The sequence below is a fragment of the Eschrichtius robustus genome, chromosome 10 (genome assembly GCF_028021215.1).
Source record: "Eschrichtius robustus isolate mEscRob2 chromosome 10, mEscRob2.pri, whole genome shotgun sequence".
Classification (NCBI taxonomy): Eukaryota; Metazoa; Chordata; class Mammalia; order Artiodactyla; family Eschrichtiidae; genus Eschrichtius; species Eschrichtius robustus.
This window is the reverse complement of record NC_090833.1, coordinates 18,256,147-18,275,180: the sequence shown is the minus strand read 5'-3', so window position 1 is coordinate 18,275,180 and position 19,034 is coordinate 18,256,147. Positions and strand designations below refer to the sequence as shown.

General features: G+C 47.8%; 1 protein-coding gene across 1 annotated transcript in view; it reads left to right on the top strand.

Moving 5' to 3' along the window:
- Positions 1–604: 604 nt before the first annotated feature.
- PAPPA (pappalysin 1) overlaps positions 605–19,034 on the top strand; it is a 254,556-nt gene continuing 236,126 nt past the window's right edge. Inside the window, exon 1 of the mRNA XM_068552436.1 lies at positions 605–1,428. Coding sequence (XP_068408537.1) covers positions 1,008–1,428 — 421 coding nt within the window. The 5' untranslated portion in view covers positions 605–1,007. The remainder of the gene's footprint in view (positions 1,429–19,034) is intronic.

Genomic DNA, 19,034 nt, shown 5'->3' with positions numbered 1-19,034 from the left:
AGAGAAAGAGACAGCATTACAACAAAATCTGAGAACCAAGTTTCAAGACTCTTTATGTGCTATAGAGAAGGATGAGGTTTACCAGCAAAGTGCAAAGGGGATCCTGAGAGAAGAGATAGATTTTTCTCCCGCCAGGAGGAAAAAAAAAAAGGGGGGGGGGAGAGTGAAGGAGGGAAAAAAGCAAGCAAACCAAAACAAAAACAGGAATGTGTGTTTTGAGCAGGAATGAGGAGAGCTGGGAGGACCATAAGGGGGTGTGTACAGAATTTCATTAAATTGTTACTTTAAGATTGTCTTCTTAAAAAAAAAAAAAAGGAGGGGGTGGAGAAGCGGAGCGAAGGAGGCAAACGGGAAAGTGGAGGAAGGCTGGGTAGCTCGGCCTCTCCAAACTGATTGATTAGTCATGATCCCCGCAGTTTTAACTGGGACTCATTCAATTGGGAAGGTGGAGCGCTCGGGAGCAGATTAGCATACGCTTGTTTACTCATCTTCTGAGGGATTTTTCCCCCCTCTTTCCTTTCATTTTGTGAAGAAGGAGGGAGGGGAGGGGGGACGGGGGGGGGGGGGAGAAGGGGGCTGTGGCTTGTGTTATAAAGGACGCAAAAAATAAATAAATTAGAGCATCTTTTGGGGGGAGGGAATTCAGCGGATCAGTGTCTTAGAGGAGCTTTTTTTTTTTTAAGAGCGAGAAATCATATAAAATAAAATGAAATAAAACAAGGAGGAAGGCAACCAGCTGTTAGAGAGGGGAAATAAGGCAGATAAAGGAGCGGGGAGAGAAATTAATTGCCAACCAGGAGGAGTTGGGCTGTATTTTTCAAAGGTGGGGGGAGTGGAGCACACACCTTGAGGAGGAAAGCGAGAAAGAAAAGAAAAAAGCAAGTGGACGGGGGGGCTCGCCCAAGAAGGGTGAAGAAGGGAAGAAAGTCGAGGCGCCGAGGCTCCTAAAGCTGGCAGCTCCGGGCGGCGGTGCAGGGGCGAAGGGGGGGCGGGGGGGACCGTCGGACATGCGGCTCTGGAGTTGGGTGCTGCGCCTGGGGCTGCTGAGCGCCGCGCTGGGCTGCGGGCTGGCCGAGCGCCCCCGCCGGGCCCGGAGAGACCCGCGGGCCGGCCGCCCCCCGCGCCCCGCCGCCGGCCCGGCCACCTGCGCCACCCGGGCGGCCCGCGGCCGCCGCGCCTCGCCGCCGCCGCCGCCGCCGCCGCCGCCGGGCGGTGCCTGGGAAGCCGTGCGCGTCCCCCGGCGGCGGCAGCAGCGGGAGACGAGGGGCGCCGCGGAGGAGCCGAGCCCGCCGAGCCGGGCGCTCTATTTCAGCGGGCGAGGCGAGCAGCTGCGCCTGCGGGCCGACCTCGAGCTGCCCCGGGACGCGTTCACGCTGCAAGTGTGGCTGCGAGCGGAGGGGGGCCAGAGCTCTCCGGCGGTGATCACAGGTAGGCGAGGGCGCCCAGGCGGGCGCTGCACCGGCCCTGCGGCCCCAGGGGCGCGCGGGTGCTTGGGCGCTGGTGGCGGGATCGTTGGGGGCTGGCGGGTGTGTGTGTGCGGGAGCCGCTGTGCCGGCGGCGCGGCGGCTCCGGGGCGAGCTGCGAGCCTCACTTTGCCCCATCTGCGGAATGGGCGCACTCGGAAGGCGTCTCCGCCTAGTCCCGCTGGAAGAGCGCAGGGAGCGCTCCCGGCCTCCCGGAGACCCGCAGTTGGTGAGGGCTGGTCCCCAGGGAGCCTCGTGCACGTGAACCGTGTTTTGGATGGTGAGAGGTACTGTCTCCGTTTGGGATGGAGGAATGACCCAGTTGGGATGCATGTGAAAAGTGGCTAGGGGACCGTTGATTTCTTTGGCTTTTTAATGGAGGTGACCCTCCCCCTTTACTTGGCCCCGTTACCCTGAAAGCCTACAAGGACAAGGTGGTTGTGATCGCCAGGACTTAGAAGTCTTCGAAGTGCCCCCAAAGTTGCTCTGTGGTTGCTGCCTGCCTTTGGGATTCACCCCATTACCCCAGGCACACACAGACACGCGCACACACACTGCCATCCCATGTCCTCGCTTTCAAAGCCTGTCATTCGGGGCTGGGGTGAGACTTTGCTCACACACACCCCGCCAGTCCTCCCCCGACGAGGCTGCGAAACGGGGCGCTTTTCTCATTTGGGACTTTTACGAGCCCGTAATGAATTTGAGTTCTCCCTCCTCACCCCCCCCCCTTACCCCCCCGCCGCCCCCCGCCCAACAAACACACACACACACACCGTTATACAGCAAAGCCTGTAGTGAAACCGGACACTTTGGGAGGGTTGCAAACCTTAGAAATGCACCAACATCCATTTTTTCCCCCTCCTAATGAATCTGTGGCAATGCCTTTAATAAAACTGGGGGGCGGAGGGGGGCGGCGCTGGAGGAGAGAAGGAAAGTTTTGCCTCTTCTGGCTGGGAGATTCCCTTCCTGCACAAACAATCTTGCCATGTCCTAGGACGTCTCAAAGTGAGAGTAGGGGTTCCCCTTTCGCTGCAGCCAGGAAACGTGTGGAGGCGTTTTGCGATCCCACCCCCTTACACACACTTTCTTAGAAGGGAAAGCTCTGAGTTCTTCCGGCAGTCCGCTTCTTTCTGTCTTGGCGTGGACTTTCTCAACCGTTGCGCTAACTCTGTCCTATTTACATCAAGTCCATTTAGAGGACCCAAACTCCGCTGCTATACCAAGAATATGCCCCCAAAGCTTCCACTCTCCCGCTACCAAGCCGAGAGCTAGAAAGTGACTTTCCCCCATACCTGACGTCATCACATGCTGCTTTTTTTCTTTTCTTTTTTTTTTTTTTTAACCCCCCCCAACCCAGGAAGGAGAGGGAAACTGAGCTTATTCACTTTTAGCCCTCAAGCCCTAGTCAGCCAGAGGGGGTTATAATGTAGAGTAGAGGGGAGACGTTATTCATAATAATAATGATGATGATTATAATGCAGGGCTGTGGTATGTTTACTTCTGTTTCGGAACATAGGAAAAACACAGAGCCTGCAGATTGGAGGGTTTTTTTGTTTGTTTGTTTGTTTTAAATGAGTAGATCTGATTTTGCCTAGTCTTTACCTGTCATACCAGTGATCTGGAAGGCTTCTCCTCCAGAGAGGAGAGTGCAGGGTTCTATAGGTATCATCAATGAAAAGGTAGTAAATACATTTTTTCAAAAAAAAAATATATAGCACCTGGGATTCCACAGGAGCCTGCTTTATAAATGTCTGTAATTCAGACAAGGAGCCTCTCTTCACACACGCTCTTTTGAGGACTCATTCGCTCTCTCACACAAAGATTGTGCAGTAAAATCCTTTAATTGGATGGGGGACGTTAGGTTATTATTGCTTGTATAAAATGCCTGGTCCATTTTATGTGTGGAAATAACATTCCTCTCAAAACGAGGGGAAAAAAAAAAAAAGTCACTGCTGCCGTGTAGCACCAGAAAGCTCAGAGCTTTTCTCCCGAGGATTCTGGTGGATTTTTTTTTTTTCCCTCCCCTAGTTGAGTCTGAGCCAGATTTGCGGTGTGTAAACACCTGGCCTTGAGCCAGAAAAGACTCATTCTGCGTATCCTCCACATGGTACAGACTGTTGGACTAAAAAGAACCTGCTTCTCCTTGAATTAAAAAGCAAACAAACAGAGGTTCTTTGCAGAAGCACTTTTTCAGCTCCTTCCTTCGTGTAAGTTCAGGCTGGGAGAGGCCGGGCCGAGGTGGGCAGTTTGGATGCCGGTGCCAAACCGTGTCCTCCCGCTGCGACCTCGGGTGCCCAGTTTGCTGCCTGACCTCTGCTGGCTCTCTCTGGCTGGGCGTCACCACTTTCGTAGGAATCCCTGGTCACCTATCTTGAGAGAGCAGGCATCTCTCAGCAGGGACCGCGCTGCTATTTCAGGCAGAGGGTTGCTGCCTTGCTGTCAGGCCAGGCTGCCTTACATCACTCTTTGCTGCAGGATTCAATTGGGTTTCGTAAAGGTCTAATTTTATGGTGCTGTTAACCGGGTTTGTCGTCTGGCAGAGGCAGGCCTTGCCGCTCCTGGTAGGCGGGCTATGCTCCCAGATCTGCCTGGGATGCTATTTCTGCCCCGGTTCAAACTTCACTGACACCAGTTCAGACAGGCGCTTGGAGAGGCAAAGGGAAGGAGTGAAGGAGCAGTTTGCTTCTGAAGCTCAGAAAACATGCCTTTTATTTTTTCCAAAAGGGAAGAAGAGAAATATATATAAATACATATATATATATATATTTATATATATATTAATAAATAAAAATGGGAAGGCTTATGCAGGCATAAACAAAGCTAAAGTGGGAAAATGCCTGTGTGCAGGAGTCTGAGGGTTGAAGAGCCCACCAGCGATGGATGGTCTGAGGGTTGAAGAGTCCCTTTAAGGCGATTGTGAAGAGGGTCCTTGGAGGTTACCCAGGCCAGTTCTTCTCTCTTTGGCCGAATAGGGAGACAGAGACGCGGAGAGGGAAGGGATGTGTGCTGGATGACACAGCTCCCCAGTGCCAGGAGCTAGGATTTGATCCTGGGCATCCCCGCTTCCAGACCTTACCCGCTACACTGCTGAGAGAATGTGTCTGAGAAACACTGTCACCTCCAACCCCTCACAGACCCACCACCCAGGCACAGCCCGCAGCCTCGGTGCTCGGCAATTTGGGCTCCCTTTCAAGTCTGGGGGCGGGGGGCTTCCTGACACATCCCTTCGCCTTTGTACCATACCAGGCAGGATCCAGACCCTTGCCCCTCATCCCCAGCTGCCCTCCCCCACCGTACCCCTCCAGTTTGACAGAAAGAGAAAAGAGGAAGAAAAAGAAAACAATAGACCCAATTTGCTGCTCCGTGGAGCAGAGGCCCTGAGCAGCAGTTAATCTTGTTAAAGTTTCTCCTGACCTGTTAGATAAGTGAAATGTGGACCCCACAAGTGCTGCCCTCCTCCCACCCCCAGCCCTCAGTGATCCAGAATCCCTGCTCAGAAGGAGAAAGGGATTTACCTGAATCCCCTCCAGCACCTCGGCTTTCCATGCTTTTTTCTTTTGTTCTAAATGTTGGACTGTTGAGTTTCCCGGCTACTCAGAAGAGACTTTTTATTTCCTCCCTTCTGCAGCCCCTACTTCCCGCAACCCAACCAACCCCCCAAAAAGAGTGCCTGCATTTCCCCAACTTCAGAATTGTAACAGGGAAGGCTAGATTTCAACAAGTTCATGTATTAACATGGTTCTGCCCACAACATTCATTAGTGACACCTGGGGTCTAGGATATTGCAATGGTTAGAAGCCAGTTTTAGTAGCTGGGTTGCCTCTGCGTGAATCTACCTCTGCCCCTAACTGGTTGTGTGACCTTGGGAGAGTTAACTGATTCTCTGGGCGTCAGCTTCTTCATCTGCAACGTGAGCATAGCACGAGTACCTGACGCGTTACATGAGCTCATACGTGGAAAGTGCTTAGAACTGGACTTGGTAGATAGTAAGCACTCAATAAACTTTGATCTTATTATTGGACATGATTTTCCAATGACCTCAGTCTTGGCTTTATGGACTGAGGACACTTAAAGGCAGGAAGGAAAGCAACTCTTCCTGGGTGCCTCCGAGGTGCCGGGTACTGCGCTTGCCTTGTGTCTGCGAGTTTCACCCTCACAACCGCCCTGGAAGGTGGACGTTGTCACCTCTGTTTTCCAAATGAGGAAACAAAGTCTCGGAAAGTTGAAGCGACTTAGTCCAAAGTCCCACGGGCTCTTCCGGTGGAGAGAGCCCAGATATGAACTCGAGTCTTAAGTGCCTGTTTCTTCTTCAGCAGTCTTTTTGGAGAGAGAAGGAATGACCCCCATTCCCTTCTTTAGACCTGCTGCAGAATGTCGCCACTCTTTCCTGCATCTCTTTGTGCTGACCATATGCCTACAGATTAAAGGGAATAAGACATGAATCTAAGTCTCACGTGGAGCTCTGGGTTTGACTTGACAGATCTGTGTTTCTTTTCACGTCAAATTATCAGGCAGACGGGGCTTGGAATTTCTGTTGCCAGTGACTTGCTGTGTGATTTGAGTCAAGTCACTTTCTCTCTCTATCCCTTGGTTTCCTCCTCTGTAAAATGGGCATAATGATATCAGGACATTGAAGTGGAATAAACAGGCAGAAAGCGCCTGACACAGAGCCAGCTCATATTAGGGATTCAGTCAATGGTAGTCGGATCCAGTAAGTAACCACCTTCCCTTTCCCAGTTTGCCAGCTTGGCCTTCAGAAAGTAGGACCTGTTTGTACATTGTTAGGGCTTCCCCTCTTACGTTGCTGGGGAGTCTATCTAGAGTAGACAGTGTATCTTAGGGAACAGCTGGACCCCTTCAGATCCCTTCCTTGAGCTTTGATTTCCTCTCCTTTGACCTATTTGGATGACCCCTTGGTGATAAGAGCCAGAGGAGGTCCAAAACCACTGGACCAATGAATAGGAAAACCAGTTAGCATCCAGAGGGAGAATGCACCCTCAGGAACAGCAGCCAGACTGGTCACAGTGGGGTCCAGGTCACAGCTGTGTTGTCACATGCCTCTTGCTCCTTCCCCAGACGCCCTCCGACCTTCACGTTCCCCCACTCAGCCATTCACGTGGACAGATGGGGTAATGGAGGCTGCATTGCCCTTGCCCCTCTACGCAGAGGAAGGCAAACTTGAGGCTCAGAGGTGCGGGGCTCAGGAACACGGGATTTGCGTGGTCAGCTGGGAATGGACTGAATCAGGCAGCTCATGGTACAACAGGGAAACTGAGGACCAGTGTCACGCAGGGGCTGAGAACTAAACTGTATTCACAAAGTGCCCCTCTCAAGGTAGCCTGGGAGATTGTTTAGTCCAGTAGCTCCCGTCCCCCATAGCACTGAGAATCATCAGCTTTTTAAACATCCTGATGCCCAGGCTGCATCCCCGGGATTCTGATGTCGTGGGTCAGGGGTTGGCCTGGGCACTAGTGTTTTTCAAAGCCTTCTCAGGTAATGTGGAAGGGCCACCAGTGGGGAGAATCACTGATCCAGTCTGATGTCTCCCTGCTCTGCAGGTGGAGAAACTGAGGCCCAAGAGGGGAGTAGCATTTCCTGCTTATCCAGCTGGTTGGTGGCAGAGCTTTGAGAGAACTTTAGCTGTCCCAATTCTGAGTGGCCAAACACCAGAAAGGACCTTTTTTCCATTCCCAATTCCCCTGCTGACCCTAAATGCCTAGGAGCAGGGGGGCAGGGGGTGGGGGGGTGGCACTGACATTCCATTTTTCCAAAGCTGGTCCTATATGTGAAGCTACACCCTCTCCTTCTGGTGCCTCCTTTAAGGAGCAGACAGTCCTAGAAGGGGGTAACACATGGAGTTCCATGCATCTGATTTCAAATGGATGTCTCACCGTGCTTGAGAGGGGAGTTTTTTTCTGAGCAGGAATAAGGAGTGTAAAGGAAGGCGGGAAAGCCCAGCTGTGAGGCATTCCCCACTTTGCCCCAGGCTAGTCCTTCGGAAGGCAGGCAACTGTTCCTATTATTTCAAACCCCCTCACCTTGAGATCACTGTGAAACCAGCACTGGCTGCAAGGTGTCTTAGATGAGGAAGAGAGATGATTCCCCAAGGACCCCAGGTAGGAGGACCCCCTATACAAGCAGCTTGTTCCTCGTCTACCTATCGCCCAGGACTTAGGAATCTAGCGGGTGCCTGCTTCTCCCCTCACCTGCCGCCCTTTCTCTGGAATTTAATTTCCTTTTCCTCAGTGTCTCTTATCTTTTTTTCTTGCTGCACTGAGGACTCTCCTTCATGCCTTGATGCATTTACTGGAAATGCTCAACTCAGAGCTGACTTGTGGGTCTTGGCCCCTTGGCTCCTTTGAAAACCTGGAACTGGGACCTAGGAGCTCTGGGCTCAAGTCCTGGCTTGGTCTCCTGTGAGCTGTGTGACCTGGGGCCTCTGGGGAGAGAGTTTCAGGTGTGGTTACGTTCAACATCCATATCTTGCGGGTTGTCACGGGAACCAGGTGAGACGATGGCAGGAAAAGCTCTAAGCCAAGATCAGGGCACAGTCCATAGGTCGACAGTGGTTGGAGGATCCAGAAAGTGAGAGATGTGAGGGGTTTGTACAATCAAGGTCATACCTGGAAAGGCACCTTTATTATCATTATTCACACTGCAAATGATAAACAGTGATCGAATGAGCAAACCTTTTCCTACGCGTGACCTCGCTGGAGTCCTTTGATGTTGGAACTTAACAGGTCTGCCTTACTTGCTGTGTGACCTTGACAACTTAACTGCTCCTCTCTGTGCCTCAGTGTTCTCAGGGTGCACACTGAGGGGTAGCAGTGGAAGAGGGGCTTTCAAACTGTGCCCCACAATCTTAGGAATGCCCTGGGGAGAGGCTGAAGGGGAGCCCTCTGTCTCCCCGCATCTTCCCTTCACCTCTTCTGCCTAAACTGTGATTCTTCCAGATTTCTTTTGAAGGAATGTGCAAGTTTCTCAGTGACAGAGTTTGAATAGACATGGACTGACGTTGTTAACTTTGTTAGGCATCATAACAGTATCGTGATTATATATTTTTAAAGATCCTAATCTGTTAGAAATGTGTACTGATGTATTTATGGGTAAAATGACGTTATGTCTATTTTGTTTGTTTAAAGTGTTCCAGAAAAAAAAAAATAGGATGTTGGGAGGAAGAGTGGTAGATGAAAGAAGATTGGCAGACTGATGATTGTTGAAACCAGGTGACAGAAACGACAGGCTTCAATACTTTTTTGTCTGTCTCTCTGTGTGTGCTTGAAGAATTCCGTCATAAAAAGTTTAAAAGGGTTTGAGAGCCACAGGAGGAGCTGAAGTCTTAGATCCCTGCGTGTTCTGTGAGCTGCTAGGTTTCCAAATGCATTTCTGCAACTTGGAGCAGGTTAGGGACTCTCCCAAGGTCACACAGAGAATAACTGAAAGTCAGCGTGCAGTCCAGGCTTCTGACACTAGGAGCTCCCTCTGCCCGTCTCCCTGCACACCTGCAAACGCAGGTGACTGACCATCCTGGGAGAGCTTGAGGGGAGGGGAAGGAAAGGAAGGACGGGAGTCTTAGGAGGGGCATGTCGGAGGGGCAAGTGGCTCTTGCAGCACAATAAGTAGTTTTTGAGTGAGGGCATTCCTTGCTGTGTGGAACCCTTCCACACACTGTGAAGCATTTCACATCCTTGGTTTTGTGCATAAGAATCGCCTAGGATCTCCTAATCATTGTGACAATCCAAAACACATTGTGACCATTGACACGCCCAGGCACACACATACACACACTCACTCACATTTCCACATACCCCGATTTCTCATTTTTCTGGCTCCTTATTTCTCTGCATCTCCCATTGCCCTGGAAGCCTTCTAGAACCTTGTAAAGCCTGGTGCGGGCATGGGGGTTGGTGAGCTGCCGTTGACTGATCTCAGAAAGAATTGACACGCTCAGGCAACAGGGGAAAGAAGCATATGTTTACTGAGGAAGTATTTTGTAGTGATTGATGGTAGAACTCAAGAGTCAGAGTGCCTGAGTTTGATTTCCTGATTCTCCCACCTGCCAGTTATATGACCCTGGGCAAGTTACTTAATATCGCCAAGCTTCACTTTCCCCTCTGTAAAATGCGGATGATACTGGCACCTACTTCATAGGGTTATTTTGAAGATTAACTGGGCCTCCATGTGGAAAATGCTTAGTAATGGAATCTAGACGATGGGTAAGCACCCAGTAAACGTTAACTCATATTGGTTTTATGTGTCCGGCCTCGCTACACATTATTTCTAATTCTCTCAATAACTCTATAAATTAGACATGTTTATCTCCTTTAGCAGAGCCAGGAATTGCCTTTCCCTCCCTCACCACTCAGGAAAGGTTTATTCCTATTATCTTAACGTAAAACAAAAACTAAAAGGAAAGGCAAACGGAATAAACATTTCATTGTTTCCTATTACAAAAGCAATGTGTGTTCATTGTAGAGAATCTAAGAAATACAGATTAGAAACAAAGGACAAAGTAAAATTTGTCCATCCCTGCCCAGGCATTCAACAAGTATTTGGTGAGTTTCTGCTACATGCCAGGTACAGTTTTTAGGTCCTCAGTACAGAGCAAGGAACAGAAGAAAATATCTCTGACCTCAGGGAGTTTATATTCTGGAGTGGGGGGTTGAGAAGGAGGAGGAGACAGAAGATAAATGAGTGAGCAGATATATCACGTAATGTCAGGTGAATGTTTATGAAGAAAAATAAAGTAGAGAAGGGAGGAGGCCTTGGGGCATCGAGCAGGAGGAGTGGGGGTGGGGCTGGGGGATGTCAGGGCCAGCCAGGTTAGTCCTTAGCTTGCTGTGTGACTTTGTACAGCTCACTTTCCTTCTTGGGGCCAGTTTTCCTCATCTGAACAATGGGAGAAAGGAGGAGTGTATCTGTCTTTGTCCTTGAGACCCATCTAGCAGAGATTTCCGAAGATTCTATAATCCCCATCAGGACTGACCTAACACAGAACTGCAATGTTAGCAGTAGTTCCAGGAGTGCAGCTTCCTCCGCTCGGTGGTGCCTGTGCCCCTCAGGGACCAAGTGCCCACACACTTCCTGCTTCCTCTCCCTCAGCTACACTCATTCTTTTTTTTTTTTAATTAATTAATTAATTAATTAATTAATTTTATTTATTTATTTATTTATGGCTGTGTTGGGTCTTCGTTTCTGTGCGAGGGATTTCTCTAGTTGTGGCAAGCGGGGGCCACTCTTCATCGCGGTGCGCGGGCCTCTCACTGTCGCGGCCTCTCTCGTTGCGGAGCACAGGCTCCAGACGGGCAGGCTCAGTAGTTGTGGCTCACGGGCCCAGCTGCTCCGCGGCATGTGGGATCTTCCCAGACCAGGGCTCGAACCCGTGTCCCCTGCATTGGCAGGCAGATTCTCAACCACTGCGCCACCAGGGAAGCCCTACACTCATTCTTGAAAAAGGCCATGGTGTCCCATCTTACTAAGGTATCATTGACTGATACCAACCTAGAATGTTGCTCTTCCAGGGACATATATACTTTAATGTCTCCTCAAAAAGCTTCCTATCCAAAAGCAAAGTACCAGTGGGTAGAATTTCAGTCAAAGACTGACTGAAGACATTATGTAGGGAATATTGGTACTTCCCAAGAGCTGGAAGCCATCTCGTTAATAATAATGCTAATAATAGCTGCCATAAATGTTTTTAAAAAACTCACTAAGTGACCTTCCCAGTGATCACATCTTGGCTAATGGTTAGAGTACTCGAATTTCATAATTTCTTACTCTATTGAAGCCATTCCAGGCAAGTTCCTGGACACTGGTGTAAGCCACTGGCCTTTTAGTCATGCTTATCATTTTAATCACGTCACTTCATGATTAAAATACTAAAACTCTTGAGTCTGTAGCCATCTGTTTGCCTATTTTACTTCTGGGAATCCCTAGCACTGTCATCCCCAGATTTTTCTTCCAACAAGAGAAAGAAAATGTTTTCCAGTATCATTTGTCACAAACCCAGGGTCCCTAGAACCTGGAAGAGTAGGAGAGGCGACCCTGTTTCAGTTTCGCAGAACCTGAGAAGGTCCCAGGTTCCAGTCCATTTGAAGGGAACAGAGACAGAAACTCTAGGAGGTGGCGGGGGCGGGGGTCACAGCTTGGGATCTGAGTATGTGGGTAGGGGGAGCATATGACTAATTGCAGATCCCTTATCTAATCTTTTGCCTTCAAGAAACTGGTGGTCTAACCTGTACCTATCTCCTTTGTAATCAAGAAACTCTTCCTATATCTGTCCCACATCCATCTCTTCTTAATTCTTTTTGCTCTATAAACATGAAATGTGGCTGAGCAGAATATAACCAGATGTGTTTGTAAAGAGGGGGTTGTTTCCCCCCATGAGACTGGAGATCTTTCAGCTACAAAGGCTGATGAGAGTACAGAGAAAGGTATGATAACAGACCAATCAGGAACAAGGTGGCCTTGCCTTAAGAGCTGCAGAGTACACAGAAAACGTAAAAAGGGAATACATACTCTACTCTGTTTGGTGAAGAAACATTCATGTAAGTCCAAAGAACCAAGGTGTGTGAGAGTCAGAATCTAAACCATTTATTTCAAAGATGAGAAACCAAGGGGTGGTGAAGAAGTGACTTGTCCAAAGCAGTGACCTTGCTGGGTAAGATCCTCTATCTTCTGAGTCTTAGGCCAGCGCTAGGTCTGCTTCTCTCCTGACTTGGCATGCTTTCCCATGGAATAAATACCATCTCTCTGCTGATGAACATCATTTATCTCCGGACTCTGCTGGACTCCGGACTCATAGATCCAGCTGTCTACTGGAAATGTCAACCTGCACTTCAGACTCAACATATCCAAACTGGAATTGTCTTTCCTCCAAAATTTCTTCCATCCTCATCCAGTGTCACCTGCTCTAGATATATCTCCCACCATGTTTATTCAGTCATCAATTCCTGTCTATCCTGTCTTCTTAACATTTTTATAGCCAACCTTCCCCCTTCTTAGCTTAGGCCCTCTTCATCTCTTGCTTTGACTATTTCCTTAGTATTGTAAATGCCCACTTCTCTGAGCCTCAACTCCTACACATCCTTCAACTTCCCACAGTCAAATCTTTCTAAAATGCAAATCTGACTGTACTGCCTCTAGCTATAGGCCTTTCAGTAGCACTGGAATTATCTACAGTTCCACCAGATAGATGCCTTAGGCTTTTTTCCCATCATTTTCATTATATAACATATCTCCTAAATCCCCAGGCACCATTTTGCAGGACACTTAAGTCTCTGTAGGATTCTGCTCAATGTTCCGCTTTTCTGGGAAGCCCTTTCTGACTCTTCCCCAAGTATAACTGGTTCCCCCCCTCCCTTATCCATCTATCTCTACTATACCTTCTGCACACGTTTATCGAAACACCTGGAATTCTTTATCACATTTCATTCTCTGCATATTTGGGGTCCTGTCAACTTCTCCACTGCCTAGCCAAGTGCCTGGCTTATAAAGGAACTATAGGTATTTTTGTTTAATGAATGCATGACTGGATAAGAGAACCAGCTAAATTTCTAATGATTCTGGGAGAAAGAGCTTGGGCATGTTGCATTACGTAACCCAAAGCACATGACCTGGCCCGTGCGTCACACTCAGAAACATTACACAGTGGTTAATTCCATTTCCCCTTGAGCAGAGAAGTCAGAAGGGAAAAGATATCTGGCCTTCCAAAATGGGCGGAGTGGGGGGGGGGGCAGTGTATTTAAATGCCTCCTCAACTCACATTTTGGCCTTTCTAATCCAAGCCACGTTTTAGCCTTGGTCTTGCCCTCTCAGCCCTTCGCCTGTTTGCAAGCATTTATTTTGTGTGTGAACTGCAGCACGTAATCCCAAGCTTTGCTCTCCTCTTAGATTTCACCCCTCTCCCCTTATCAGGTTCTTTTCAGGTCTCGAGTGTCCTGGCAGTCATATCTGTTGCCTGCGTTTTCATCCATTTCCCTCCTTTCTGATCAGCGGGCCTTCTTCCCCTCTGCTTCCCTTGATCTTGTGAGACCTTGTGGTGACCTCGGGATCTGGAATCCTCTCTCTGCTGTTTATGTACCCTTGGGGGAGAGCATGCATTCTCAGCAGTAATAAGAGTAATAAAAGCAGCTAGCTTATAATGAGCACTTACTATGTTCTGGCACTGGGCTGAGTGCTACACTTTGGACCCGTTGAATTAGGTTTAGAAAGTGACATGACTTGCTGAAGACCTTACAGCTTAAGGATGGTGGAGCTGGGGTTCAAGTCAAGGCCAGTTTAATTTTATCTCTATCTACAGGGCCTAGTGCATTGCTTAGAATACAGTAGCTGTTCAGTAAATGTTCCATGAGGGGATGAATATATGAGTGAATGATGCATGGATAGATGGATGGTTGGATGGATGGATGATGGTACCCCCAGTGGCTAATGCAAACATCTAGAGATTGTAGAACAAAAAGGGAAGGAGTGGAGGGAGAGAGAGATGGAAGAAAAATTGGAATGAACATTATAAGACTTCAAAGAGATTGGCTAAGAAATCTCTTTGTTGTGCAGAATATATTTTATTTGCCAGTGACTTTTGAGCAAACAGACCATTTATGTCCACCAGAGCATTTCCCAGTCTACCAGGAGATAATACACTTTCAAAGATTCTCTCTGCCAAAAACATTTCTGGATTCCTCTTTCGGGAATCAAAGCCTGGGGCATATTCCCCCAAATGTTCTCAAAGGAAATACACTGTCACCCTTTGAGGATGGACCTGATACATTCTGAACCAGTGTGGGACCTATGCATGTAATCATGCTGCATGAACTATGGGGTTCTGAACAGAAGAATGACTCTGGAGTTAACAAGGCTGATTTGTGATGTGCTCTCATTGGAGCCGATTAGGCCTCTGTAGAGCCAGTGGTAAGCTCTCAGGATGACCCCTTTACAGAACAGCCCCACTGGGCTGATTAGAGCTGATCTGCTAGAAACAAATATGGTATCTTGTTCATCCCTTTCCCAAGACATTAGTTTGCTTTTTAAAATCTGCTCAGTTTATAGATGGAGAAACTGAGATCCAGGCAAGTTAACTTGTTAAATTAAGCTAAATTGAGTTGAGTAAGGTTAAGCAGCAAACTGGTAGCAAAATTGAAAGTAGAATTCAGATCTCTTGACTCCCAAATCAGTGCTTTTTCCACTGGACCACTTTGTTTTCCTCTACAGTGTTGGATGATGGTTACATCTGTGGGTTCACAGCAGCGAGCTTATTAGAAAATGTCGTACAGCTGTTTATTAACTTTTCTTAAGTATTTCTTACGTGACAAACCTCTGTCTTAGGCATTCTGTGAAGTTCAATAGTAAATGGCAGCTCATTTAGAGAGGTAAACCTCCCTTCTTTCTTTCCTTCCTTCCTTCCTTCCACCCACCCATTTATCCATCCATCCATCTATCCATCTATTTGATAGATAATTATTGAGCAATCTTTATGTCTTTGTGTATTACACGTCAAGCAAGGAAATGGGGATTAAAAAGAAGAACAGGGCACAGTTCCATCCCTTGAGGAACTCCCAGTCCTAGTGGCAGAAGCAGACTGGTAAACAGATACATGACATGGTAACTGCTATAACTAAGCAATTAATAGAGTCCTGGAAGAGCACAGAGGCAGAAAAACTGCGTTGTTGCACACCCGTGTTTATTATGGGGGCTATAATGTGCTCTGAGACTTCAGAGGCATAAGAGATCCCTTCCACCTGGAACGGTTGGAGAATTGTTCACGAACAATGAACATGTTCATGTACGTGTAGTGTGTGCCTTGCCCTGCATGTGGATATACCATGCATGCCATTTTAAATGTAGAGACACAAATCAAAGTAGAACAATAAACACTTTTTGATTCATGTCTCAGCTGAGGACCTTGACCTAGAGTAGCTTTTAGGAGTATGACACTAGGAAATGATTGGACAGTTCAATCTGTCACCACCCGAATCCAATCCAACAGCCCCTTATTGCATTTATCACTCTGTTGTGGTGCCTTCATACTTGTCTGTCTTTCTCCACTTGTCTCCAAGCTCCTTAGGAGCAGAGACCATTTCTCTCTTCATCCCTGCTTTATTCCTACCTGTCGCACAGTACCAGCCGTGCCAGTGGTGCTTGGTAAACTTTGTTAAATGAATTGGAGATGGCTCCAAATAAGGGAGAAAAGAGGGTGATTGAAAGTGGGTGCTGTGAAGGAAAGGTGCTTCGAGAAATGATATGAGCCTTAGGAAGGACCAAGCAATGTGGGCAAATATGTTATGAATGATATTAGCCATTCGATATGGCTCTGGTTTCTCTGAGCCGACCCGCTACCTGTATATATTCTTCCCACCTTTCCCTATTCCTGAGCCTCCCTTCTTCCTACTGAGCCAGCCAGTATACCATTCTGTTGGTTTTAAGTCCTTTTCCCCATGGCTTTCTCTCAGCTTCTCCAACCCCATCCCTGGAGAGAGCTGCTAAAGAAGCAGGTGCAATTGTGTGGGATGTGCCCATGCTGTTCCTGCAACCCTCACCTGTGCCTTGGAGACCTCCCAGAGGATATGAAAGCAGAGTGATGGTGAGAATCACGTCTGCCACGCTCAGTGCACCTTCCCAGGGCCTGGCGCATTGCTGGGGTTCAGCAGATATTTGAGTGAACTTCTGGATGAATAGATGCTGTAAATTTGCAATGCATCTGGTCCAGTCTGCTCAGTTCACAGATGGAGAGAATCTGATTTCCAGAGGAGGCAAGGTAATGATCCCAAGTTCCATTCCAAATTCCGGACAGAGAAGGACTGGAGTCCAGTCCTCCTGACCATTCCTTCTTTCCTGCCATATTGTCCTGGAATTTGGGCCCAGCTCTCTTGAACTTGGTCACAAAGATTTCAGATCATTGAATCCTATAGTTGGATAGGGCCCAAACTATCCTTTTTACAGCTGGGAAGTCTAAAGTCCAAAGAGCGGAAGAGATTAGACCACCCCAAGGCTTCCAAAAAATTTTTTTTAAAAACTCTATGTGTCTCCATAGAGTCAACAAATATGTAGTATGTGCCCAGTACTCTTAGAGTTGCAGCACGGAGCAAGACAGAGCAGGTCCCTGCCCTCATGGACTCTCTATTCTTGTGAGGAGAGAAAGACAATAAACAGGAAAACAATTGTAAGGGCTTATATATTAATAGTGGCAAGTGATAGAAGTGGGTGCTATGGAGAATGACTGGAGTTGAAGAACATCTCTGTAGGTGACCAAGCTGTAGCTTGAACGACAGATGGGGAGGAACAAGCTATATGAAAAGACAAGTGAAGAGAGTTCCAGAGTTCCAGAGAGAGAGAGAGAGAGAGAGCTGGAAGAGGTAACACATAGACCATGAGGCAGGACAAGCTCAGGATGTTGAAGGAGCAGATATTCAAGCCATTGGGAGTCATGTGTGTCTGCAGCTAAAGGCAGCCCACGTCATGGAACGTGGATTTTAATCTAGATGAACTAGGCAGTTATCAGAGTTTCAAACAAAGAAGTTACAGGATCTGGTGTATGTTTTCCAAAGATCACTCTGACCTCTGTGGAAAATGAATGGCATGAGACCAAGAGTAGAATCTCAGTTATACCACTATTGTGGTGTGAATTGATTGTTGATATTATTACTTTAGTTATGACTTAGTGTTTTGATTGAGATCATTACCATTTCCTTACTAGTATCATTACCAACTACAATACCTGAATAGCACTAATATTTGAGATCAATAGAGGAGGTGGGGGGTTCCTTGCACTTTGTTGCAGGAGGACTTGAAGAGATTTGTGAACCCCAAGACATTTTCTGTAAAAATTTGAGGCTGTGCACATTTTTCTGGGGAGAGGGTTGAAAGTTTTCATCACTTTCTAAAAGGGGTCTATGGCCCCCAAATGATGACTTAAATGCCTAAAAGAAGGGGACATATGAGGTCATTTCCTGAAGCCTGGTCCCAGCTCTAAAATCTGAACATTCTAGGAGATCTGTGAAAATGAGAATGTTGATGTGGAGTTGTCATATCAGACTGAGGAATTGCACTTTCCTTCATCTGTACCCTTGCTGGAGTAAATAGAATTGGGGACTTTTTTCCCTCTGAGAAGTAGTTTATTCCTTAGAAATATAATCTACAACTTTGTTTATTCAAACTCTGGTCTCTGAGTTTTAAACTAGGCAAGTTCACTTCAAATGTGGCCTTAGGTGGTCCTGATCATAATTATTCACTGTGGATTTTACCCATGAATCTGTGAATCCAAATATCCATCTACTCGTCCATCCATCATCATCCAACCATCCACCCACCTACCCTTCTTCCCTCCCTCGCTTCCTTCCTTTTCCCTTCGTCCTTCTCTCCCTTCCTTTCTCCCTTCCTCCCTCCCTCCCTCCCTCTCTCCCTCTTTACCTCCTCCATACTTTGATCTCTCCATCAACCCATGCCCTCACCAATCTATCCTTCCGTCCATGTAACCTTCTATTACCAGGCGCTACGCTAGGGCTAGGGCAGGAGTTAGGAGACTCCAGTTCTTATTCTTCTGCCACTGCGAGACCTTGAAAAAAATCTCCTGAGAAACCTCCATTGCACCCTTCACTTCTACTAGAGTACATTTTGAAAACCTCACTTCAGAAGCTGAAAACTGCTTTGAGAAGATTAGCTATGCCTGCTTAGTTACATAATTATAAGTATTTCCAGTAGAGCTCCGAGTCTGGGTCTAGACTCCTGGAGGCTTCTTTATCAACACTAATATTTTAGATCAATAACAGATTCTACCCTTGGGTCAGCAGGTAGTGGGAAACCAATAGAGAATGTGAAATAGAGGCAGGGCTCCTTGGGAAAGGACAGGCTTTATAAAGGGAACAGAAAAGGGAGCTAACCGTCACCTAGCTCCGGGGACTCTCTTTGCCCACAAACCCCAAAGCCCTGGTATAGTGATTCTGAGCCTTCATGATCCGTGTGTGCCCCTGGATGCATGATGTAGCAGGAAGCCCTCGTGGCATGGGGTTGTTTCAGTTTCCGAAGCATTCGACATGTACCTATCATATTCCCACTCGCCTTGTAAAACAAGCATTTTCATTTAATACAGTGAGGTCTTTGTATTCTCAACAACAAACACATGGTCTAAGGCTCGCGGACACAACCTGCCTTTTTCTCTAACACTCTCCCCCTCACCCGACTCTGTCCACCCTTACAAAGCCCAGCGTCAGCAGAAATATCTGTTTACAAACAAGGGCTCCCAGAGAACAGTATCAGTAGCTCAAACAAACCTCTAAAACACGCCCCCAACTCTGTCCTTGGAATCCCTGTGAACAGGGTATATCCCTGGCAGCAGCTTTTGTGGAAGGCTTCCTGCCTTTCCATCTTTCCATCTGTCTTCATGTCTGGCTTCTCTGTCTCCTTCCACTTGTTCATTAAAACCGTGAGGATCCTGGACTGCAGAGGCAGTTGGATGCTGGTTTGGGCCTCATGGATATTTGGAAAACAGAGCCCCGACAGGGAGTGGCTTGAGAACAGCAAGGCAGACCCACACACATCCAGCCTGCCATGTCATCTGAAGCAGAAGCTGATTGAAGA